The 17,267-nt window shown below is 53.0% G+C and overlaps 1 protein-coding gene across 1 annotated transcript; it reads right to left on the bottom strand.

Moving 5' to 3' along the window:
• Positions 1-297: 297 nt before the first annotated feature.
• On the bottom strand, positions 298-15,409 carry TSGA10IP (testis specific 10 interacting protein). Its single transcript, XM_048217645.2, has 9 exons — positions 15,357-15,409; positions 8,751-8,943; positions 7,862-7,995; positions 7,037-7,758; positions 6,729-6,876; positions 4,126-4,296; positions 1,481-1,580; positions 1,147-1,271; positions 298-447 (listed from the first exon to the last, which is right to left on the bottom strand). Exons 1-9 carry the CDS (start codon positions 15,407-15,409, stop codon positions 324-326), a joined length of 1,770 nt encoding a protein of 589 aa, XP_048073602.2. The 3' UTR covers positions 298-323.
• Positions 15,410-17,267: the final 1,858 nt, after the last annotated feature.

Genomic DNA, 17,267 nt, shown 5'->3' with positions numbered 1-17,267 from the left:
GATGCCCCTGTGCAACCCACCTGTTACAGTGTGAGGTATGCACCCCTTTAAAGATCCAAACTCTACCCCCCCCCCAAGAGGCCGTTAGGTCCTGTGTTCGCTCTTGAATTCCTAGGACCCAGCATATATGTTGGAAATGGGGGTGGAGTTGAGGCTGTTGCTCTGTGAGATGACCCTGGCGAGCAGCTCCACACCCCGCTTCCGGGTGATGGGACAAGCTAAGCCTGCTCCCACCTGGTGCCTCCTGCTCCCAGCCTGCAGCCTCTTCCCAGCAGCACCAGAAAGTACACTCTGTATTTTCCATAAAGCATTTAATTGTTTTCTTAGGGGCTGGGCTCTTGGTTTGGGCTTGGAGCGGAGTGCCTGTCAGGCTGGCTTCCAGTGCGTTCTGTCTTTGGGGGACTCTCAGAAGAGTGCTCCATTCTCACCCCCATTGACCTGTGGCTCCTTAAAGACCAAGACAGATAGAGACCATGGGCTCTAGCTCCCCACCCCCATGCCCAAGGAGACCTGGGCTTCAGGAGAGGAAAGGCCATGATTGACAATGTGGGTTCAAATCTGGCTCCTATGCTGTGTGGACCCTGAGCGAGTGATTCCCCCCCTCAAGCCTCAGTTTCCTTATGAATGAGCCTCATAATCCCTGCTGTGTACCAGGTTCTAAAGTGTAAGGGACAGTATCCAGGGGGTGATTAGTGTGGCAGCACCCCATAACGGGCTTGGTGTGTGGCCAGCTGGCCACAGATCCCTAGACTACCTCTGCGGCTTACTTGCTCCTGTGTCTTCGGGCAGGACCCTGCCCCTTGGGTCCTTAGTTTCTTTATTGGGATCTGGAGAACGTAACCGAGGTCCTGCCTTCCTGGGGTGACATGAAGGACAGGGCCTGGGGAGGGACTTATTGACTGCTAGAGATAGGCAGAGCCCTTCAGGCTGGGGGGGTGGACCAGGGCAGGACTGAAGCTTCGATTCAGGGCAGGTCAATGTGGTTGCTCACGAGTTTTCTCAGCTCTTCCCTGGATATCCAGCCCAGGCTGGAGGTGGGCAGGGAGACAGCTGGGGGAGACCCTATAGGGCCCAGAGTCCTGGCAACGGCACCCTTTCTCCCTGTAGCTGGGCAGAGCGGTTCTTTGGCTAGCTAGATGGCCTCACCTGGGTTTCCTGGAGGAACCCTCTGCGTCCCTCTTTCCTGCCTCAGCCAGCAGCTGCTCCTCATCCAGTCCCAGTGCTGACAGCACCTGGGAGAAGCGCCGGGTCACTGTGAGCCGGGCATTGACCTGAGGAAAGAGAAGGTTCCCGCTCTGCACCCAGGCTGCTGAGGACAAATGGTGCTGGGATTACTGAGAGGGTCCCAGGGTTTCCAGATGGGCAGTGGCCCGGGGCCCCATCTGAGGGGGCCCACTCTTGCCTTACATCCTACCCACTCATCCGATGAGAAGCGCTGTTCCCAGGGAGGGGGTATGCTTGTCCAGGTGCTAGCCCTCACCTGCATGGCCTGCTGGAACAGGTAGGGCCGGGCCTGCACCCTGTGCTGGATGCCCTGCAGCTCTGCCTGATACTGAGCAAAGCGCTGCCGCTCCTGGCGCCTGCAGGGAGATGGGCCTCTGGGCAGCTAACCACGAACGCAACCCATCCGCACTCTTGAGGACTTGACATCCTCCCCACCCTTACCTTGCAAAGCCATTTCATTCCCATCCTCGCCCTGGATTCCTGCTGAGGTCAGTGGGGTGGAAATTATTTGCTCCATTTTACCCGTGATGAGCCTGAGGCCCGGGAGGGTTGAGGGACTTGGCCAAGGTCGCACAGCTGGGAAGGGAGAGACTAAGCCCTGAGCCCTAGTCCGCAGGCCGTGCAGCCAGGGCTCATCTAGCCTCCCAGCCACCCCCCAAGGGAGAGGAGCCAGCACTGGCTTCGAGCAACTGGGCATCTGCTTGCACAGCCTCTCCCTTCCCACAGCGTCGACACCCTGCACCCTCTCACACTGCGCCTGTGAGGGAGAAGCGGGGGCTCTTGGCCGTGGCTTTGGGCAAGGCCCCGCTCTGGGCTCAGTTTTCTCTGCACTATGGCAGGAATTGGACAAGTTTGTCACCATTCTCTGTGGTTCTTATAAGCACACAACTTAGAAAATGGGATGGAGGAACAAAAGAATTATGTTGCAAATGAAAGAACAAGATCAGGGTTCCATGGGGGAAGCACACATCCATTTATAAAAACCCAGATTGTGTGCTTGTCTGAAATATGTGTGCTCGTCAAGCTGAGTATCCGGGCAGCAAGAGAAGCCCTCTGGCCACACTACACACGGGACCAGGAATCCTGTGAAGCACGAAGAGAGGTCTTAGGGTGTGGTGGCAGCCCCCATACACAGAACGGCAGGGGAGAAGCAGACAAGATTCCAAGACTTATGTTGGGACCTCTAGCAAACGTGCAGGGGCCCCACGGAAAAACACTGCCTTGCCGGACCAGGACCCTTGGCTATGTGCCAGGGAAGGAACCTTCCTCCATTCTCGAAGAAGAGATGAACTTGAAAACCCGTGGCCAGGAGCAGAAGTTATTGCAAAATGGAGTCTTCAGCATTCAAGAGGTAATTTCAGCAGTTACAAAAGGCGGGGGTGGGGAGTGAGCTGGCATCAGTCTCTGTCTCGCCTATGATGTCATGCATATTTTTCCTTCTTGATTCTTGATGCTGTTTGTTAGAATTGAGAGGAAGTCTGTGTCTTGGAGCCCCAAGCAGAAAGGAAGCTTGTGACTGGATGTCAGCCCTGTCCAACATCTGGAAGGAAAGGAAGGCACATAGCCTCCCTACCACAGCCGACCTCTCTTGAGCCTGCCCCTCCTGTGCCGGGCAGAGCCATTGCGGCTCAGAGACAGCAAAAGTCACAGGATGTAAGGGCTGAGAGACCCCTGGGGAAAACATCTGCTCTCAAGTAGAAAATAAAAGGTATGTGTGAAACGCTCCTCTCACTGACCTCTGTCCCTTGGAGCTCTGAACCTTGGGCTTCCTGCCTTATTGAGAAAATAAATACACAAACAGTGAACTTGAGGTCTGGCAAGGAGAAGACATCTCCCTGATCCCCGGCCAAGGATTCGTTTAAAATACCCTTGACTTCTTAGAGCCCTGGTTTTCTCATCTTCAAAATTGGGGATGATAAGACTGAGCTTCAAAGAGTAGGTGATCAGAGCCCTATTGAGTCCTTGGTGGCCCCACTGCAGGGCAGAGACCCTCTGGTCCCTTCGCAGTGCTCCACTCAACCTTGCCCTAGTCCTTCTCCCAGGGTGAAAGGAGATGAGGTGTGGAAAGGGCTGCCCTGCCGCCGGCTGCACCCAGAAGCTGCTCAATGTCCGTGACTCTGGTGATCTCGTTTATGTGTGTTATCTGTTTCACTAGGTAGGGCTTTGGGGGGAGGACCCTGGCGCACTTTATCTACAGATTGCATATCCGAGCCCTCGGAGACGGGGTAGCAGGGTGGCTGGGTGGCTGCCCAAGTCGGAATCATAGTTTTACAGCTCACTTGTGACCTTTGGCAAATTATTTGAGCTCTCTGAGCTCCGTTTCCTCCTCTGTCAAATTATGGGACTGATGATAATACCCACTTTGTGGGCCTGTTATGAGTCTTAAAAAGATTTGCTTTTAAATACACATTTGCCTATTTCTTTTTAATGGTCAACGTATAGGAAGAGAGTAAAACAGATGACTCTTCACCTGATGGCAAGCAGCGGTCGTCGCCAGGAGCGAGATCATAGGCACCGTGTCCGCGCTCCGTGAACGATTTTGGTAATATCTGCATTTTGATAATAAACCTGAATGGCTTGTGAAATCAGAAAAACAGGATTTGAACGTGTGGTAACGCATGTAGACCGTTTTAACCATGTGCTTCTGACAGCTGCAGGATGGCTGTTGTTGACCGGGTGACCTTGGCTCTACCCCTTCGCCTCGTGTGCCTCAGTGTCTTCATCTGTAAAGTGTGGCCAGGTGACCTGGCCCGCCCGCCAGGGCTGGAGGACGGTTGTGGAGACTCGGCCCTGAGGGAAGGGGAGGCCTAGGTCTCCTTTGTCCTTCCTCTGGTATCTGACATCTCGCACTGCCTTCCCTGCCCTCTCCCCACCGGGCCCTCCCCAGCCCAGGCTTCCTACCTCAGCTCCTCCAGCTTGCGCTGGACGGCGCCCGGCCCCTGGGTCCCTCTGGGTGCATAGGCCGCCAGGCATCGAGCCACCTGCCGCTGGACCCGCTGCTCCCGGGCCCTGCGCAGCTCGGCCTGCTGCCTCTCCTCCTGCTGCTGCCGCTCCCAGGCCTGCAGCAGGCTTCTTGGGTAGGGAGAGGGGAAGAAGAGGATGTGAGAATTCTGGGGGGGGAGCAGCAGTCTCATGGAGGCCAGGGGCAGGGAGAGGAGTATGGGGGCCTGAGGGAGGGATCACAGGCCTGGGGGATGGGGTTTGTCATGGAAGTCTGACATGACGAGGGCTGCATGTGGGACTCGGCCCTCAGGTCCACCTCACGGACTTTCCCTACTCTTCTGGAAGCCTCCTCCCACTCCAGCCAGCTGGGTGCCCCAACTCTGAATATCCTCAGCCCTGTGAGGCTTGGTGCCCCTGTGCCCTCACCCATTTTGCTAACTTGCCCTGGCAAAGCAGCTCTTCTGAGGGCAGGGCCAGATCTTGTTCTCTCTGACCCCCATGTCTGGTAGGAACTAGGTTCATGCCTTTTGGTTTGAAGGACAGATAGATGAATGGATGTGAAACAGAAACAAAGTAGTGATGGGATCAATGGATGGATGAAGGGCTGGACAAATGGTGTGAATGGTTGAATAGACAACACCTAGCTCCACCTGGAACATTCTTCCCTTAGCTCTGATGGCCAGTTCCTTGCCAATGAGGTCTTTGCTCAGATCCCAGAGAGAGACTCCCTGGCCACCCCTTTCTACCTCCCAGGTATTTTCCATTTCTGGCTATACATTTTGTTCATTTCTTTATTAATTTTCTTTCATCCCACATAGAGTGTAAGCCTCATGAGAGCAGGGTCCTTACCCCTCTCTTCACCACCAGTGTATCCCCAGCCCCTAGAACAGTGCTTCACATAAATGGAAACTCAGTGTTGGTGAATTCATGCATAATCCAATCATGGTTGAACAAATTAAAGGGACGATGCACTCATTCACTCAACACATACTTCTTGAGCACCAACTAGGTGCCCCGTTCAGTGTAGGGCACCAGGGAGGCCATGACCAATAAGATCGGCACCTGTCCTCAGGGAGCTCTAAGCCTATACACAGGGAGAGACAGGCAGCCCGGCACTCCAATGCAAGGCCACGTGGCAAGAGCTGTGGCAGAGGGAAGCCCAGGGGAGAGCTTCCTGGAGGGCGCCTGACTTGGAAGTCAAAAGATGCATCGAGTTAGCTGGGTGAATAAGGGAGGGGGCAGTCCTGGAAGAGGAGGGAGGGAGAGCATGGGGCATTCTAGCCCTTCTGGCTGGCTAGTGTGGGAGACAGGGGCCTCCTTCCCGAGAAATCTGAGCTTTGTTCCAAGTGCGCTGGGCATCATGGGAAGCAAGCAGGGGATGACTGAGTAAGAGTTGAGGTGCGCCACCAGAATGCTGAAATGGATTCTCACCTGCCACTTCTAACCAGTCACCAAGACCTGCTGAGCCAGCCCCCAAATATCTCTTAAATGGATCCCCCTCTCCATTCATGTAGCCATCTGGTTCAGGCCCTTATCATCCCTCGCCTAGACAATGCAACAGGGCCCCTTCCCAGGCTTCCCCCTCTGCTCCCATTGTCTTTTGTTCAAGCCCCAAGTATAGCAGCTGTTTAACTCTGCTGCCCTCATTGCTGTCTAGCCCACCTGTCTCTTTTTCCAGCAGACCTTGACTTTCTTAGGGCTGGGGCCAAGTCTTTTTATTTTTACATCCTAAGCACCCATGAGTAGATACGCAACATATGTTGTGTTAATCATTAGTTAATAGATTAATGGATGGATAGAAGACAGGAAATGAATGAAAAGTGGTTTGTGTCAAGACACCTGGGCAAGCAGACAGAGATGGATGGATGGGTGGGTAGATGGATGGGTGGATGGACAGATGGGTTGATGGATAGATGGGTGGGTGGATGAATGGGTGGGTGGATGGATGGGTAGGTAAATGGATAGATGGATGGATGGGTGGATGGATGGGTAGGTAAATGGATGGATGGGTGGGTGGGTGGATGGATGGGTAGGTAAATGGATGGATGGGTGGGTGGGTGGATGGGTGGATGGACAGATGGGTTGATGGATAGATGGATGGATGGATGGGTAGGTAAATGGATGGATGGGTGGGTGGGTGGATGGGTGGATGGACAGATGGGTTGATGGATGGATGGATGGATGGATGGATGGATGGATGGGTAGGTAAATGGATGGATGGGTGGGTGGGTGGATGGGTGGATGGACAGATGGGTTGATGGATAGATGGATGGATGGATGGATGGATGGATGGATGGATGGGTAGATAAATGGATGGATGGGTGGGTGGGTGGATGGATGGGTGAGTGGGTGGATAGATGGGTAAATGGGTGGGAGGGTGGATTGATGGATGGGTGGATGGGTGGATGGATGGATCCAAAGAAGATTGGATGACCAGAAGATTAGAGAATGGATAAATGAAGGAATGAATGAGAGGATGAATGATTCAGCATCTCTGGAGAACTGGCTCCTTCTCTACTCCCACCCCTTTCTTCCCATCCTCCTTTCTCTTCCCACCTTACCTCGTGGCCTCCTGTCGTTTGTGGAAGGTACGGTTAGGAAAGTTGGCAAACAGAAAATTCTCTTCATCTCTCAAGGCATAGGACTTCCCACTCCGATTGGAGGCCTGGACAGCAGCCCGCAAAGCCTTCCAGGGTTGCTTTTCAGGGCCTGTCCACAGTGGGACAAGTCAGAGAGTAGCCTCCCTCCCAGCCCATTGGGCAATCCCGCCCAACACCTGGAGCACAGCACAACCCTGTCTTCCCAACTCAACCACTCCTTCCAACGGCGTAGTTCCCAGGGGACCCAGGCATTGCTAGCCCACGCTCACCACAGTCCAAGTCTTGCTGTAACTGCCACTGCAGCTTCTCCAGGTCCCACGGCCCCTCCAGCTCCTTGGCCCTTGACTTCCTCCTCTGCGATCTTCTGAGGTTGGAGCTGGAGCTGTTACCCTTGCACCGCAGGTCACCCTCATCGGAGGCCTCCTTGCCAACATTCCGCCCCTTTCTTTGAGAGCCAGCCCTCCTTCTATGGGGGGCCCTGTGCTCCCCCTCCTCGGCCTCCTCTGTCACCTCTGTAAACCGCTCCTCTTCGAAGATCGACCCCCTCCTGAGGAGGTGGGGCAGTTCCCCAGGGCTCATGCCCCTCCCCACCTCCTCAGCACCCAGGGCTTCCAGCTCAGTGCCTTCCTCAGACTCGGATCCTGATCCTGACCTCTTCCCAGGTGGCTGGAGGTCACACTCACCGAGTGCCTCCAGTTCTGGGCTCTCCCCTTTGCCAGGAGAGATGGGAATGCAGCCCCAGGCCCTGAGCTGCTGGCTCCTCTCCAGGTTTGGCACCTCTGACTTCCCGCAGAAGCCATGGGCCTCTGGGAGGGTGGCTGTGGACTCGCACCTGGCCTTGTACTTGAGGACTGCTCGGGGCAGGGGCAGGGCTTGGTAGCCGGGGGCCGAGAGGGATCTGGGCTGATGCAGAGCCCGGCCATCAGTGGTGAAGCTCTCCCAGGCCCACTGGAAGGGGAAGGAGAGTTTCCGAGAAGAAGAGGGGATGAGACTGAGGAAGAAGAGAACAGGGAGCAGGGGTCAAGGTCAGGGCGCCAGCCCCCAGTGGGGCCTGACACCCAGCCTCCCACCCAGCCTGTCGCACAACTGCTTACTCTTCAGCCTCGGCAGAGCCGTGCCCTTTTTTGTTCTGGGCCTGGGGCCTCCGGTCCTTCTTTGCCGTCTGCCCTGCGCTCCGAGACCTCGGCTGCTGGCCCAGAATCCCACCTTCGCCACTCCCAGTCCTTCCCTAAGTGAAGACAGGAGAGGAGGCCCAGCTCTGAGCAGCCTCCTGGACCAACTCACACCTCCCCCAGGGGACCCTCCTCTTCTGTGCACCCTGGCTGGCCCACTGGGGTCTTGTTACCACTAAAACCACTTAAAATCACGACCTCAATTTTTAATAATCAAAGATGCCGCTTACTGAGTACCTGCTGGGTACTCGGGATTTTCGCACATCAACTCATTTAACCTTCGCAAGGACCCTATGTTCCACTGTCATCCCTATGAGATCTGGTCTCATCCCAGATGAGAACACTGAGGCTCAGAGAGGTAACATCGCTTGACTAATGTCACCCTGACAGTAAGTGGAGCCAGGGTCTGAACACATTGGGTCTGTCCCCAGAGCCCGGATTTGTCACCATGGTACAATGCTGCCTCTGGGTCCCGGACAGCTCTTCTGAATGCCCCATGGGGCCCGGGACTTGCTGAGTCAAGGTGGAGGAAATTCCTTATCTTTCCCGAAACCCTCCTCCTCCTGCAGTGTTCCCCACATCGCTCCACTGGAAGCTTGGGAGTCATCCCTGGGTATCTTCCTCGTCTTCACCCCGAACCCTTGAAGCCTCCCTATGGTCCCTGCCTGCCTTGGGCCTTTCTGTCTCTCACCTGGGCCGCAGCTCCGGTCTTGGGGCTCCTCCAGCGCCTCCCTCAGCCCTGGCCTCCACTGCCCCCAGACAGACAGCCTGCCTCCAGGCAGTTGGAAGTCCCCCACAGGGCCTCCCTCACCTGCTCGGCCTGGGGGATGTCTGACAGAAACTTGAGCAGCCCGATGGTGGTCCCTGGAGCCTGGAGCCGCGTGTCCCGCCCTGGTCTCCCTGAAGTAGTCCTGCTCAGCTGTTGATGGGTGTTTCGCATATTGGTGTCCTGCCCCGTCCCCCACCCCCATCTGCCAGCCTTGGAACTGCCCTCCCCACCATCTCTATGGCAACCAGTCCTCAGCCAGTCTCAAGAGCTCTGGCAAAAAGCAGGCCAGAGATGGTCAGCCAGGGTATGTGGGGCCGACTTCCTTCCAGGGGGAAAAGGTTCGGCAGGAGGCTGAGGAATGGTCCAGGGCTGGGAGTCCCAAGGCCCAGGGCCAAGCCCTGCCTCTGCGGCACTCTTCGTTGACCTGGTGAAAGTCCCCTGTCCTCACTCGGCCTGTGTTTCCCCACCTATCTGTGCAAGGGACCTCAAGACTGGACCATCTGGAAGGGTCCTCACACCTTATGAAGATGGCCGGGTGGTGCATGAGGTGGGCCCTCTCCCTCCACCTGCCGCCTGGGCTGCCCCCACCCCAGCCCTGATGGAGGCCTTGCAGAAGCCAAGCTGAACTCTCGCTCGGCCTTCCAGGTCCTGACAGGTCAAGAGAGGCCAGGAAGTTGAACACCACGTCCAGGAGGGAAGCAGCAGGCAACCAGGGCCCAGAGGAGGCTCTGGAGGGAGTCAGAACATTTAAATTTCACCCCAAATTAATAAGCATCACCAAAATGCCTTGACAAGGTAAATCCCCATGAGATGCCTGGGGCTGACCAGTGTGACCAGCAGCACCGGGATAGAGACCAAGCTGCAGGGCTGGAGGCCTGGCTTGGCTGCTCACCAGCCCCGTGACCTTGGGCAAGCCACCTCTCCCCTCTGCAAAACTGGAAATCGAGGGCCCATCCCATAGGTTTGTGGCAAGGATTAAATGAAATCATAAAGGCGGTGCCCTGGGTAAATGTTTGTTATTATTACTGCTAACAATAATGGACCGTTACTGGGAGGTAGCAGCCCGAAGTGGTTAAGAGAACAGAGGAGGCACTGGGGTTCAAATCCCAGCTCCACGCATGCCTCCGTGTCCTCTCGAGCAGCATGGGGCTGGTTATAATGGCACCTACCTCCTGGGGTCACAGTGATAGATACAGTGCTAGAACATTCCCACGGCGCATCCTAACTGCTATGGAAGAGCTGCTGCTCCTTAGCCAACGGTGCGGCCCCAGTGAGACCAGTAGAGCAAGCAGATCCCAGCAGATGGCCTACAGGTGTGCGTTTCCCAGAGCTTTGTTTCTGTGGACTCTCCTCTGCTCTCAGACCCCAGCCCAGTTGACTTCCCGGACGGACTCTGGGCCACTTCCTTCCTAGGCAGAGACCTGGGTCTCTCAGGTCAGTATTTTCACGAGGTGCACGCAGACCTCTTCTCTTCTCTAGCCACTCTCACTTCTCAAGGGAGCTCATCCAGTCTGACACAAGCCATCCTTCGCCTTCCACCCGCCCCCAGTTTATACATGGCAGCCCTGACTTCTACGAAGTCCAGACTCCTACCCGCCAACCGTCTGATATGTCACTTGGCTGGTGAGAGCATCTCGGCTTGGCGCGTTGAAAGTAAGACGCTCCCCATCTCAGTCAAGGTCACTCCAGCCAAAACCCCAGCGGGATCCTGGATTCCTCTCTCTCACGCTCCACACCCCATGCACTAGCAAACCCTGCCGGTGCCCCTTCAGAATTCATGCAGAATCCAGCCACTTCTCCCCACCTCCACCAGGAACACGCTCCCCCAAGGCCCCCCGGCTCTCATCTGGTTCACTGCAAAAGCCCCTTCACCTGCCTTCTGCTCTTGCCCAATTCTGTTCTGTACTCAGCTGCCGGAATGATGCTGTTAAGACCAGAGCCTGTCATGCCTTTGTTCAAAGCTCTCAAATGGATCCCATCTCGCATAGAGTAAAGACCTCCTAGGCCTCAAATGGCCTCCTAGGTCCTGCTTGATCTGTCCGCCCCTCACCTCTCTGCAGGTGCCATCCCTGCCCCCATCACTCACTCTGATCCAACCGCACTGTTCCTTCGGCATACCAGTCAGTCCCACCTCAGGGCCTTTGCACTTGCTGCTGCTGCTTCCTGAAATGCTCTCTCTCCAGAATCGCTGTGGCTCACTTTCCCACTTCCTTCAGTTTTCTGCTATAATGTCCCTTGCCAAAGACTGCCTAAGCGGCACGGTGCCCTTACTCTACTTCACTAACCACAGTTCATTTATGTTCACTTATTGCTCGCCCAAGGATGTGGTTCCAGCCATCGGCCCCTCTCTCCTTGGCCACTTTCCACTCTCTTCAGAATCGCTTCTATCAGCGCAAATGTGCTGTCACTTCTCTCTTGACCGCACTTCTCCTTCCCCAGCACTGCCCCATTTCTCTGTTCCCCTTTGCAGCAAAACCTCCTGACAGAGTTGACCGGACTTGCCAACACCAATCTCCCCTTCCTGTTCTCTCTTGGACCCGCTCCCCTCAGGCTGTCACCCCCACTGCCCACTGAACCCGCTCCTGCCTTGTTCCCCAGCCACCTGTTGCTAACCCCAGGTACCCTAATCCTCCTCCTCTCTGGCCACTCCTTCCCCCCTCCTTCGCTCACTCCTCCCCCCCCCCCCCAGGAGCAGGCTCAGCCTGCGATCCTCTGTGTCCACATTCACGCTCCCGGTGGTCTCATCCAAACTCATCTTTGAAATACTGTTTATCTGCGAGTGAGTCTCAAAGTTCTCGGTACTCCTCGTGCCTCTCTCAGACTCGGAACCCCATCCCTCTCTCCCAGACGTCAAATTTCTTCTCCACTCCTCCGCCCGGATGTCTGATAGGCATCCCAAGGGTACCAGGTCGCAAACCGAGCCCTCTGTCTTCCCCACGGCCCTCCCCAGCTTAGCCAAGTGGTTACCTATCCTCCTAGTTTCTCAAGCCAAACCCTGGCTGCTTCTTTCTCTTCTCTATCCTGTCTGGCAGTTAATCCTCCTGTCAAAGTGTATTTAGAACTGGAGCATGTCCCCCACCTGAGCTCACACCACTCTCAGCGCTTATCTAAATTTACCATTAGAACCATTTTTAAGTGTACCATTCAGTGGCATTATTATATTTACAAAATGTTACCTAAGCCCCACCACTCTCCGTCTCTGGAACATTTTTTTATCATCCTAAACTGAAACTCTCTACCCATTAAATAATAACTCCCCACCTCCCCAGTCCCCGGCAGCCATCATTCTATCTCCTGTCTCTCTGTCTTTGACTATTCTAGGGACCTCGTCGGTAGTGGAATCCCATGTAAGTGGACTCATGTAACATTTGTTCTTTTCCAACTGGCTTCTTCCACTTAGTGTAAAATCCTCAAGATTCACCCACGTGGTGGCATGTGTCAGAATTTCCTTTTTAAGGCCGAGTAATATTCCACGAGTGTATTTACCACATTGGGTTTATCCGTCCATCCGCTGATGGGCATTTGGGTGGTTTCCAGCTTTCAGCTACTGTGAGCAGTGCTGCCGGGAACCAGGACGCACAGAAGTCCGCCCAGGAGCTCCTTCCCGTTCCCCCGGCTGGGGGCTCAGGAGGGAAGGTGCTGGGTTATACGGTGATTCTACGTTGAACTTTCCCACAGTTGATCCCCCCATTTCACATTCCCACCAGCAGTGCCCTAGGGTACCCATTCTTCTATATCATTGCCAACACATGCTGTGTTCTGGGGGGGCGGGGGTGTTGGTAGATTTTGTTTGTTCGTTTGTTGATAGCTGCCTCCTTGTGGATGTGACCTGCGGTGCTCTTGAAAACTCAGGCCCAAAGTCCTGAAATGGCCTATGGGGTCTACGGGCCTGGCCCCACTCCCCTGCCTCTCCTGCTTTGTCCTCCGCTGCTTTCCCCACCCACCCCCTCTTTGCTTCTCACTGTTGTCTGGCATACATCAGACATGGTCTCAGCTCTGCCCCAGCACTTTCCTCTCCCTGGATGCTCCCCGCACCCCCAGATATCTGTGTGGCTCAGTCCTTTACCTTCTTCCAAGGTACGTAGTGCTCAAATGTCAACTTTTCAGAGACCCCACTCGGACCACCCTATTTAGAACCACAACCCGCCCCGCAAACACACACTCGACCCCTCTCACTCGGCTTTTTCCCGTTGCACTAGTCACTTTCTCACCTTCCCCTTCAGCTGTGGGCCGGCATTCCCCCCACCCCCAGATTCAGACTTTGACTTTTCAACCCTCAGCACCTCGGAATCTGACTGTATTTGGGAATAGGGCTCTTAAAGAGGCGATTAAGGTAAAATGAGGTCATATGGGTGGCCCTGATCAACATGACTGGTGTCTTTATAAGAGGAGATCAGGGGCGCCTGGGTGGCTCAGTCCGTTAAGCACCTGCCTTTGGCTCAGGTCATGATCCCAGAGTCCTGGGATCCAGTCCCTGCCCAGTAGGGCACCTGCTTCTCCCTCGGCCCCTCCTCCCACTCGTTCTCTCAATATCTCTCTCTCAAACAATTTTTTTTTTTTTTAAGAGGAGGAGATCAGGACGCAGAAGCACACAGAGGGAAGCCCATGTGAGGACACCAGAGGACAATGACCACCTGCCAGCCAGGGCGAGAGGCCTTAGAAGAAACCAAACCTGCCAATATCTTGATCTTGGACTTCTGGCCTCCAGATTTGTGAGAAAATAAATTCCTACTGGTTAAACTTCTGTCATCTGCAGTGCTTTCGATACACCTTCAATGGAATCTGCTTCCTCGTTCCGCGTATTGTCCGTCTGTCCCAGCAGCTCTCGGCTCCCTGAGAGCAGGGTCTTCGTGTTTGTTCACAGCTGTGTCCTCGGCACCTGGCACAGGGCCTGCACATCCGGGACCCTCAATAACTAGTTTGTGAGCGACTGGCTGAACGAAACACACTGCAGGCTGCTGGTCTCTCAGAAATCTCGTGGGAAAAATTTACAAATGTTGCAGGTCGTTGCCTCTCATGAATCTTCCTTTGGCTTCCAGGTTGGGACCTAATAGCTGCTTCGTAAGATGATATGAATGCAACATAATCTTTTAATAACTGACGGGCACGGACATCTTTTTTTAATTAAAAAAATTTTTTAATTTCATTTATTTATTTTTTGTAATTACTACACCCAGTGTGGGCCTCGCACTCACGACCCTGAGATCAAGAGTTGCCTGCTGTCCTGACTGAGCCAGCCAGGAGCCCCAAATATTTCCCTTATTTAATTTAATTAAATTAATTAATTTAGTTATTTTTTAAAGTGGGCTCTATGCCCATCGTGGAGCCCAAACTCACAACCCCGAGATCAAGAGTCACATGCTCCACTGAGCCAGCCAGGAGCCCCACCCCCACCCCAGCCAGCATCTTTTAAAATATATACATATATACATGGGAATAAAATAGATCTCCCCTAAGGTGGGGCTCAGAAAGGACGGAGGAGTGGAAGGGGTAGAAGGCATTCTGTGGACTGGCAGGACCCATGTTGAGGCTTTCTCTTTGGGGCAATTCATGGGTGCTCCGGAGACCCTCTGGGAACTTTCTTTTCTTCTTCTTCTTCTTTTTTTTTTAATGCAACTGATTTTTTTTTTAAGATTTTATTTATTTATTTATTTGACACAGAGAGAGACAGCCAGCAAGAGAGGGAACACAAGCAGGGGGAGTGGGAGAGGAAGAAGCAGGCTCCCAGCAGAGGAGCCTGATGTGGGGCTCGATCCCAGGACTCTGGGATCACGCCCTGAGCCTAAGGCAGATGCCTAACGACTGCGCCACCCAGGCGCCCCGCAGCTGATTTTTTTTTTTAAGATTTTATTTATTTATTCATGAGAGACAGAAAAAGAGAGGCAGAGGAGGGAGAAGCAGGCTCCCCGCAGAGCAGGGAGCCTGATGCGGGACTCGATCCCAGGCCCCCGGGATCATGACCTGAGCTAAAGGCAGATGCTTCACCGACTGAGCCACCCAGGCGTCCCTAGGAACTTTCAACCAAAGCTGCTCCCCCACCCTGATTTCAGCCACAACCCCTGGCACCGGGAGCTTCTCTGCTCTGCACAGAATGACTCTGTCCCTCTCACCCTCATCACCATTGGGCACTCCCTCCTGTCACGCTGACCCTGGCCTGGCTCCCTACCCCCCACGTCATCTGCCCCTTGAGATTGGAGGCTTGCTTCACTCTTGGATCACAGGCAGCCCCTCCCTGTGCAGCCCTGTCACCAGCATGGCAGCTGCTGCCCAGTGTGTCACCTTTCCACTTCCAGTTCCTTGGGCACAGTCGGACTACAACCCTCGGATCTTTCCACATCTCTGGGAACAAAGTTTTCTGAGCCCCTCTCAAAGCCTGAGGAGGGAGGAAGCCCAGGCCACCACCACGGGCTCCTCTTCCCTGCCCCTCTGTCCTCTTATACACCCCCAGGGCTGGGGTGGGTGCTGGGGTTGGTGGCACCCTCACTGTTCTCCCGTCCTGCTGGCAAGAGGGTCTGGAGCCTGCTTAGGAATGCTTGGCTTTTAATGCAAAAACTGAGACCTGAGACAGTGGGTCATTTTAATACCTTCTGAGTGTGCGTGTGTAATTTTTCAACAAAAATAAGATCATACTTTTTTGCTTAACAGTACGTTACGCTCACGTTCTGTGTCAGTACATGCAAAGCCACCTTGGTGTTCGCCATCGTCACCAGGCGTCACAGCTCGACCGAGGTAATGTACTAAACTCGTCTCCTCCTGTCGAACAGGCACGTGGCTCCCACTAGCTTCCCTGCCACAGACATTGCAGCAGGGACATCCTTGTAAATGCACCGTTGCACGTTGGGTATTTCTGCAAGGTAAGTTCCTATAAGCAAACTTGCTGGCTCTAAGCAATTTACATTTTGACCGTGCCTGATCACTCCCCGTGAAGGCACCATCAATGTAGATTTCCACCAGCCATGGTTACATTCCCACCAGCAAGGTGTATTATCATTTTTATCGTTAACTTGACGGATGAAAAAATGTGATCTCGATGTTATAACTTGCATTGCCTTTATTATCTGTGAGATCAGTGCATTTTCATGTCTTTATGAGCCATTTGTGCTTACTCTGAACCGCCGCTTGTGTCCTTCACACATTTCTCTTCTGCCAGTCCTCGGGAGCAGCCAAAATCACTGGAGACTGCAAGGCCACTTCGTGATTTTGATTTTGTTTTTGTTCTCCTTTATCTTCAATCCCCATTCTCATCCCACTTAAATATGAATGGATCCTTGGGAACTCTCTAGTATCATTTTTATGCATTGCTGGGTTTAGTTTATATAAATAGTATTATGCTATTGATCTCATTGTTGTTCCTTATTCTTTGAACACTATGTTTTTAAAAGTTATGTGTTGATTCTGACTCTTGCCTGATGTTCCACAATTTGCATCCATTCCACGTCACTAATGTGTTCTCTGGAAGATGGATGCCAGGGTTCCCCCTGCAGTCAACACTGCAGTCAACACCCTTGTGCATTTCTCTTCGAACACCTGCACACGAATTTCTGTGGCTTATTGACCAAGGATCGAAAGTGTGGAGTCTTGGAAGAACTATATGCCTCATTTCAGATTGTTCTCGAGAGACTGTACCGGCTTACAGGCCCATAGAAGTGACCAAAGATTTCCGTCTACCCACACCCTCACCAAACACTGGTATGATTCGTTTTATGAATTTTCACTCACGTGGTGGTTATAAACTGGTATCTCATTGTAATTTTAATTAAATCACACTAATTACTTCCTTGACCACATCATCGTCAATTTCTTGCATTTTGAGCCAAAGCTTCTGTGGCTGCCTATTTACATTCATTGCCCATTTCTCTCTTGTGTTTCTTGTCTTTTCCTTATTGACCTTTATTCACTAGATTGCAACCACCTATCTGTCAATATTAGCTCTGAGGGTCTTCGTGGAATAGAAATCCTCAATTCTGATGTAGTTGGATCCGTAAATGTCTGAATAGAGGTGTGTATTTCAGATGTTTTAAGAAGTCCTTTCCCTACCCCTACGCGGGGCATTCTGCTGTATTTTGTCCAATTAGGGCATAGTTTGACATCTGCGTTCAGAGCGGAATGCTCTATATTTTCCTTTTCTGGTCTGTCCTTAGCTGGTTCGGGAGTCACATGAGGAACTGGGCAGCCTTCTCTTATTCCTTGTCTTTGGGAACAACTGATACATGATAAGGACCATTTGTTCCTTGAAAGTCTGTGGAATGTCCCTGTAAAAGCATCTTAGGACTCTTTTGTGTTGCATCTTAGATGATTATGTTCTTTACTGGTTACTGATCTGTTGAAATTTTTGGTATTTTTGTGCCAACTTTGACATTTCGTATTTCTCCAAAAAAGGATTCACTTTGACTAAGTCTTTATATTTACTAACATCCAATTATTTATAAGATTCTTTGATATTTTATTTTTTTAAAGTTTTTATTAATTTATTCATTTAAGTAATCTCTAGACCTGACGTGGGGCTCAAACTCACAACCCTGAGATCAAGAGTCACATGCTCTTCCGACGGAGCCAGCC

The sequence above is a fragment of the Ursus arctos genome, unplaced genomic scaffold (genome assembly GCF_023065955.2).
Source record: "Ursus arctos isolate Adak ecotype North America unplaced genomic scaffold, UrsArc2.0 scaffold_23, whole genome shotgun sequence".
NCBI classification, from domain to species: Eukaryota; Metazoa; Chordata; class Mammalia; order Carnivora; family Ursidae; genus Ursus; species Ursus arctos.
This window is presented reverse-complemented; position numbering and strand designations above follow the sequence as displayed.

Coding starts and splice junctions, on each gene's coding strand:
- TSGA10IP (XM_048217645.2), bottom strand. CDS start 15,409: ATGGCGAACACCAAGGTGGCTTTGCATGTACTGACACAGAACGTGAGC. Junction 7,759..7,861: donor GGCTCTGCCGAGGCTGAAGA/GTAAGCAGTTGT, acceptor CTTCTTCCTCAG/TCTCATCCCCTCTTCTTCTC. Junction 6,877..7,036: donor ACAGCAAGACTTGGACTGTG/GTGAGCGTGGGC, acceptor CACTGTGGACAG/GCCCTGAAAAGCAACCCTGG.